Genomic DNA, 7,840 nt, shown 5'->3' on the forward strand with positions numbered 1-7,840 from the left:
CATAATATAATTTTCCACTCTTAAGGACCATTTTGAAATAATCCTATCTCACACATCTCTTAATCATTTTGAGTGATTCAAAGTGTCTCGGAAAACTCTCATGAAGGAGGAGAATACATTCCAAGCGTCACTCGTTACACACACGCAACAATCTATCACTAAAGCGCGGCTCAAAATGCCTGAACAATCTAGAGTTTAATAACCACATCTTCTAACAATTTATTTATTATTGTACATTAATTTATCAAGATTTTACTTAATTTAAAAATTCATGTGAAAGCATATAAAATCACAATTAGCAAAAAATAAATAATGCATCCATAACCATCATGACATGCTCCCATGTAATTTTTCCTAAAATGCCAAACTAAAGGATAATAGATTAATAAAACAACTAATTATAAATGGTACTTAAGATTTCTCTGTATAAGATCAAACGTTAGCCGGTTCCCAAAATTTATAGCAAGCAAGAGTCCACCCTATCTCTTACATTGATATATACACCCCAACTTCTAGTCAGATCCCATAAAAAACATCCTATAGCTACAAAAGCAAGAAGCGAAAGAACCAGAATTAAGAACTAGCTAGTACAATTAGTAGTATAAAATGTTTCAACCCATCCATTACTTCTTCCTTGAACTTAATATATAATTCACCTTCAAAGACTTCAATGGTCATTCCACATTGTGAAATTTGGAGCTCCATGACACAATGCCATGCTATTCGTATTCCTTGGAGTTAAAGCTGGTACTGCGGTTGGAATCCAGCTATTGCAAGCTGAGCTCTGATCACATACACTAGCCACCTTCATTGAACCACTGGATGATTGTTGCGACGAATAATATAAATTTCTGGCATTATAGTTGGAATTCATTGCCCCATAAGGATTCTCACAAGCAGTTTGGTTATTTTCTCCGTAGCCTGGATTTTGAATCCCGTCAATTGCATTGGTTGGAAACATGAAGCTACCTCCATTGTTGTACATTAGTGAACTGGAGCTCGAATTATGATCTGTTGAGGAAGTATCAAAGTTCATGAGATTTGACTGGAAAAAATTGTGCACATTACTTCCTTGTTGATGGAAATCATGGTAACTTTGAGCAAGAGCTTGATCAGAGTCTTGTACTTCTTGTTTACACCACAAATTTTGTTGAGCACTATATTGAGGGTAATTCATGCTCAATGACTGAGCTTGCTGAAATGTGATATTAGGCCAAGCATTCTGTTGAGAAATATTGTAGTTCTGGATGCCTTCTTCGATTTTTAGAGCAGCATTCATTTCAGCTTCCTTAAGCCGTTTGGTTGCACTAACAAGTGGTAAAGAGTCACTCTCAAGAATTGACTTGACATCATATCTGTTTATTTCAAAATTTGTGACTGCAGTAATGCCGCGGAATTTAATTGCTGCAACATCATATGCTTCTGCTGCCTCCTCCTGAGTACCTAATTAGTACAATATTGACAGTCAGTACTTAATTTTTGACCAAAAGAGTTCTCAACACTATGGAAATAAAAGTAACAGTTTTTGTCTAATTATGCGTAGTGCTTTTGAAAGAACAAAAATGTAAACTTACTAAAGGTTCCCAAATAAAGATCTTTGTTGCCAGCAACTCTTCCGATTCTGGCTTGCCACCTTCCATGTTGGTGGTGCCTGTGATCAAATCAGTATTAATGCTAGAAAATTAGTAACTTCATTAAGTTTTTAATCAACTTGAACAAGACAACTAAACTACTCTGTCCACATTAGTAATGCATATAATTTTTTATGCATCACCTATTTTTTATTATATTATATGGTCATTCTAATCTATTACTCCTCCGTTCAAAATTTTGTAGTCCTTTTAGGAAAATTTTCTTTTAAATAACCACTACAAAAATACAGTGGCTATGGAAATCGAAACTTCTACCTAGTGCCAATCATCTTGTTCCTTGTTCAAACATTCAAGAACATCGATATATGTACTCTACAATTCATATTACCTGGTGACTCCGCGGTAAATTGATGCACCTCTAGAAAATCCACTACTCTTTCTGAAAGAAAACAGAAGACAATGTCAATATTTTATGTATATTAAAAAAATATTAACATTAATTATAATTATGCCAAAATATTAAATTATATTAGTGTACCTTCTTATAGATGCCACAAACTCCTGTCTGGTCATGTTCTTCATGTCTTCAATCTCTTTCTCATAGTTACTCATCTGTAAATATACATTACCATCATATTATTTAGAATTTAACATATTCAGAAGGGGAAACTAATGTGAACACTGTTATTCTTCCCTATTTAATTGCTATGTAGAAAAATAATCATTAAATAATTACTGTAATTTTGTTTGTACTACCATTTTGTTGAAAGGGCATGAAGCTTATTTATAAATATATAAGTAATAATATATATATAATAATAATAAAAAATTACATACAGGAAAATTTGTTGTGGTGGTTACACCCCAGTACTTGAGTGCTGCTAAATCATAAGCCCTAGCAGCTTTTTCTTCCTTGTCATACCCTCCTATAAATTCGTGTCAATTTTGTGTAGTTAGTCATATCTGTAGTGATATAGGTCAGAAAAATTAAAGTAGCTGTTCAACTGGGTGCATGCCAGAGGCAAGAAATAAGAGAAGAAAATTTGAAGTTAAATAAAAGACACATATTCACTCACCCAAATAAACTGCAGGAGGCGCAAATGCAGGTCATGAGCCACCATTGAATTATATGTCATGAGACAATATCCAAGAAAGGTACACAATCATTAAGCATTATTTATTAACAATAAGTGGAATATCACACACACGCACACATATATGTGTAAGTGTAAGATGCTCCTATACACACGCAAGCACATACCTTGTCGTCCTTTACGAGTTTGTCCTTCTCTTCTGCAACTGTTATCCCACAAATGTGCCTCATACCTTCCTGTCCATCGATGTCTGCACCAACAACTTCAAAACTTTAGCAATTTTGAATGTTGAGGAATTTTTTTAACATTTTTTATTAAAAGGTACCAGATGCAAAAACTTATATATTAGTTCAAGGTAAAGGGCAGAAGAATTCATTTTACTAATTAAAATAAAAAAATTTAAATACGGACAGTGATAGTACAACATACCTAGTTACACCACGGTATATAGAAGTTCTTTGTCCAAATGTCTCAACAGCTTTTTTCGTTACTGTGGGCTCAACTGCATCCGCCTTACTTTCAGATGAACTCTCTCCACAGCCACCACCACTCACAGCCTCAAGTGTAAGTGACGGGTGACTTGACTGTGACCCTGTGTTCATCGAAAGCGATAGTGTGTGTGATGAACTAGGTAGAGTCCTTCCATCATTGTTTTCCGGAGGTGGGGGCGCTGAGTGGTTCCTTAACCAGTTTTTAATCATAGAAAGGCCGAATGAGCTGTTGTTGTTGTTATTCATTTCACTGCCGCCTGCAGTGGTTTCCACCATTGTCACATCAATAGGATGGTGCAATGAAGTAGTATTGTGAAACATGTATTGATGTTGGTCAACAATATTGTGGTCATGTTGATGATCATCTAGGAAAGTGTGTTCAGATGTTCCAAGAAAGTTCTCTAACTTGGGCTTTGAATCCATATTGCATGAACTATGACCCATTAGCATAGAGAGCTCGGAACCATTTGTGTTGTTGTAGTTTGTATCCGAGTTCCAATCTATCATCAAAAGTAATTAAAAGCTTATCAACTTGACAGATTGAATTACAAAAATAACACCCACACATAAACATACACACAACAAACTAAAGTGCACAAGCACAAATCTATGTCCTCTACTCGCTTTTGTTTTAAGAGATGGAAAGTTCGAATCTTGTCAAAAACATTCATTTGTGATTGTGTTGAGTCATCAAAAATAAAAGAAATTAAAAGTGACCATGATACATATACTTCAGTTGATAAGAATTTGTTCCCATAGCTAGTCTAATTTTGGTAAGTAGTTAGACAAATTTCAAGTTAAGAAACATTTTAATTTCAACAAGGGTTTTTTAGACCAAAAGCATACGATTTAAAGTATATCTTGCAGAACAAAAATATGAAGGGTCATCTATTTGCACAACCAAAGATCAAATATCTATGGTTTGATGTATTAGAGTACTAATTGTTAGGTAAGAAGAAAGACAAACCTTGAAGATTATTGTTTCTGTTGTATGACTCAGGATAGCCGAAAGGAGGAAGGTTAAGAGATGGAATGACTGATTCATGAGTGGAGTGACCAAAACAGTCGGTGGTGCCGGAGATTCCGTCGGAGTGGTAAATAGAGTTATGGTGAGAGTCATGGTCTTGATGATGTTCTTGGGGTGAGAGAGAAAACCCTAGCCAGTTATTCACAGAACTAGCCATAGGTATATAAATAAGTTTGAATAATTTTTGGAAGATTTATGAATTTATATGTTGTTCATGCATGTACTTAATTAGTGAAGAGATAAGTAGGAGAGAGTGCTATGTATTGTTAAGAAGAAGAGGAGAGGGCTAAAGAATGAAAATTAGATTCATACTCATCCTAGTCGAAATGAAGATTTATATGAAACTTTTTTTGTTTGTTTGTTACTTTTCTCTTTCGTTCTTAAATGTGGGGTGACTTTAATTCAAAGGCCAACTATAACCCTAATCCCGAAATACTTAAATGTGGGAGTATTGATATTCAAGATGATTCTAATTTAAATGAATGTAACGTTTTTAATTTTTGAAAGAGAGTGAAGCTTAAAGTTTAAATTGAAGTATAATTTTAGTTTAATATATTTTCTCGTAATTAAAGAATTTTTTTAAAGTTATAGTATATTTGTAGTCTTTTCATTTTTCTATTTTCCCGCAGCTCAAAAATATTTAAGGTTATAACAAATATGCAGTCTTTTGCATATTTTATTATTTTCCAACATTTCTTAATAATAATGGACTCCCTGCATTTAAAACAAATACACCAATCTAAACACTTCAAATTTTATAAGTTTTAATGCTAAACATGTACACGCACATATATATATATATGAGCTACTCCAATAAAAACCAATTTATAATATAAACTAGAAATCAAATAATTTTTTAAAAAAAATTAATTCGAAATATAACACATATGATATGCAAATCGATCGTTGAGAGATGTAGAAAAATATAGTAAAATCGGATTTTAAAAGAAACTTACGATTTGACGGAAAATATCAAATTAAAAACGGAGGGAAAAAAGCTGAAATTGGGTGTGGGAGGGTGCAGAGTAGTTTGGGTGGGGTGATTTAGGGTGACCACTAGATTAGGTAGATTTAATGGCTTAGATTAATTCTAAGTTTATATTTTAATTTTAATTTGTATTTGATCATTCTCACACACACATACATATATATATATATATATGAAGTAAATATTGTTCTTTAAAAGTGTTAACATATATAACTTTATAGTTATAATAATTTTTTTGTCATAATTTTTTCCTTATTTATTATTTACTTGTTTAATATATAAGGTCTTCTTCTATTGTAACCTATAACAATTTATATTGTAATATAACCCTATATTTTATCATGAAGAGTTATGGTTGGTTCGACGTAGGATAAGTTAATTAAAAGTCGTTTAGGGGTTTTCAATGTTGTGTTTAAAACATGTGTTTCGATTATTGTTTCTTCCCATCTTGTGCTTCAATTTTTTTTATTGGTGATTTTGAATTTTAATCATGAATACTGTTTTATTCTTCGAATTAGTTGAATTTCTATAGGATAAAAAAATTAATTTTGGTTGAAGTTTTTGTAACATCCTAATATTTTATGATTATTTTTAATTAAATTATTTGATTTAATTACTTAATAATATTAGCGAGTTATAATTAAATTAATTTTTGTATTTATAATAAGGATATTATTTTAAGAGTGTTAGTTAAAAATTAGAAAGGCTTTTATTAAATAAAAATGTGTGGATTCAAAAGAAAAATAAAAAGAGTTGTGATTTAAAAAAAAAGAACTTGCGTTACTTTTGTTAAAATAGGGAGGAGAAGAGAAAAAGAGACTGAGAGAAGATGAGAGAGTAAAAAAGATAGAAAATGAGGAAAATAGAAAGCAAGATAACGAGAAATAGATGAACAACAAAGCCAAATCGAATATTAAGGTTCCCAAATTCGTTATCTAGGAATCTTGATTACTAAATTTGTGGTAAAATATCTTTCTTTTATTTATTTTTTCCGTATTCGAATTGGTGTATGTATATTGTATAGTCTGAATCATGTCAAATTCGCATCTGATTCATTGTTCATCGTATTATTATGATTTTATTGTTGCTAGAAAGATAATTTGAATATCTTCATTTTTCGTTCTATACGTTTTCTGAAATTGTGCTTGTAAATATGCCAAAATCTGCATTTTGTGTAATATGGTGGGTTAAGTTCTACTTGTAGGTTCTAATTTCGTAAATTCATAGTAAATTATAAATTTGTTCAAATATTATGAGCAATATCATTCTAGAAAGCGCTTTTCGACGTCTATATGTTGAATTTACATTCTGATGCCTTAGATTGTAAAATACTGAACTGATCAGGGGCTGATTCTGTTTTGCAGTCCGCATTTATTTTTTTATGAATTCGTTACTTGTTCGTTTTTGACGCGCCTTACCATTATGGAAAGGTCTCAAAATTTCCTACGACTTTCGTGTTTTAAACTTTTCCATTTGAATTCGTCTTTATGCATTAATTTTACATTCTTTGAAACTGGTCTGATGTGACCTTATCAGTAATTACTGTTTTGGTACGATATTTAGTTTCGTGATAATTCATTACTGTATTTTGAGGTTATTTTCATATATTTATATATGATTTTGGAGATATAAGATATTTGGGTGTGAGATCTTCGAGTATGTATTTTGAGTTATTTATGATATTTGTATGACGTGGGAATTTGTAAGACATCGCCGCGAGTAGATAATCTCGTGCTTGGCACCTCCTATGCGGTGTAATTAAATTGTATGGACGTGTCACCAAAGTTGTGGTATACGTATAGCCATGTCTAGTATGTTTATGTTTTGGCCTTTTTAGGTAGTGTTAGGTAATGAATAGCACACGGGGGGTGAATGTGTTTTTGTGTTTTTGTATTTTTTTGCTTTTCTTGATTTATATTTGGTGGTGAACAAAGTAAATTTGATCTTGTAATGAACACCTCGGGTTGGCCTAGGCGAAGTGTACAATCTGTGTTAATATTAAAATTTAGCAGTTAATAATAGAGAACACAGATCTTCAAAACTCACTTAATTTTATATTAAAATTAAGAATGTCTTGCTACAAAATTTCTAGGCTCTTTGTTAATAAAGAGTTGAGTTTCTTCCTTGAAAGAATACAAGATTTTGTTATCTAAATTGTTACTTTAAACAAAGCATCCAGTTTTTGCTTGATAATCTTGAATATTGAACTGGTCTACAATTTGTACTTTGAGATTTTACCTCGAGATCTCCAGTTAGGCATATAGAGAACTTGATATCTCGATAAGTATATTGGCTTATCGAGATCTCTAATCACTCTATTGTTGTTTTAACTTGTAGAGGTCTTTGAGTTCTCTATAAGAGAATTTAGCTTGTCGAGATCTCTCAGCTCCATGTCTTCACTTTGACTTATCGATATCTTTGAGATCTCTAGTGACATTTTGACTTGTCGATCTCTAGTGATATTTGACTTGTCGATATCTCTAGAGTTCTCTAGTGAAGGAATGACTTGTCGATATCTCCAATCTTCATGTCTTCAATTTGGCTTGTCGATATCTCTGAGTTCTCTAGTAGCTTTTCATGACTTGTCGATAAGTCATATGGAGTTCTCGAATGACTTCTCTATAATACTTAATCTGTGACTTGTAGAG

General features: G+C 32.1%; 1 protein-coding gene across 1 annotated transcript; it reads right to left on the minus strand.

The window, feature by feature from the left end:
- Positions 1-457: 457 nt before the first annotated feature.
- On the minus strand, positions 458-4,430 carry LOC141685285 (AP2-like ethylene-responsive transcription factor BBM2). The gene is made up of 9 exons (XM_074490397.1): positions 4,145-4,430; positions 3,116-3,677; positions 2,854-2,936; positions 2,669-2,677; positions 2,430-2,518; positions 2,131-2,204; positions 1,981-2,031; positions 1,575-1,651; positions 458-1,443 (listed from the first exon to the last, which is right to left on the minus strand). The coding sequence occupies exons 1-9, from the start codon at positions 4,359-4,361 to the stop codon at positions 668-670; spliced, it is 1,938 nt and encodes a 645-aa protein (XP_074346498.1). The 5' UTR covers positions 4,362-4,430; the 3' UTR covers positions 458-667.
- Between the last annotated feature and the right edge of the window lie 3,410 nt (positions 4,431-7,840).

Source organism: Apium graveolens, chromosome 9, assembly GCF_009905375.1.
Source record: "Apium graveolens cultivar Ventura chromosome 9, ASM990537v1, whole genome shotgun sequence".
Taxonomy (NCBI): domain Eukaryota; kingdom Viridiplantae; phylum Streptophyta; class Magnoliopsida; order Apiales; family Apiaceae; genus Apium; species Apium graveolens.

What these genes read in the sequence shown, in the direction of transcription:
- LOC141685285 (XM_074490397.1), bottom strand. Translation starts at nt 4,361, where the DNA reads ATGGCTAGTTCTGTGAATAACTGGCTAGGGTTTTCTCTCTCACCCCAA. An exon ending in CCACCACAACAAATTTTCCT is followed by an intron (nt 2,205 to 2,429) that starts GTATGTAATTTT and finishes GTATATTTACAG; the next exon opens with ATGAGTAACTATGAGAAAGA. An exon ending in TTTGTGGCATCTATAAGAAG is followed by an intron (nt 2,032 to 2,130) that starts GTACACTAATAT and finishes GTTTTCTTTCAG; the next exon opens with AAAGAGTAGTGGATTTTCTA.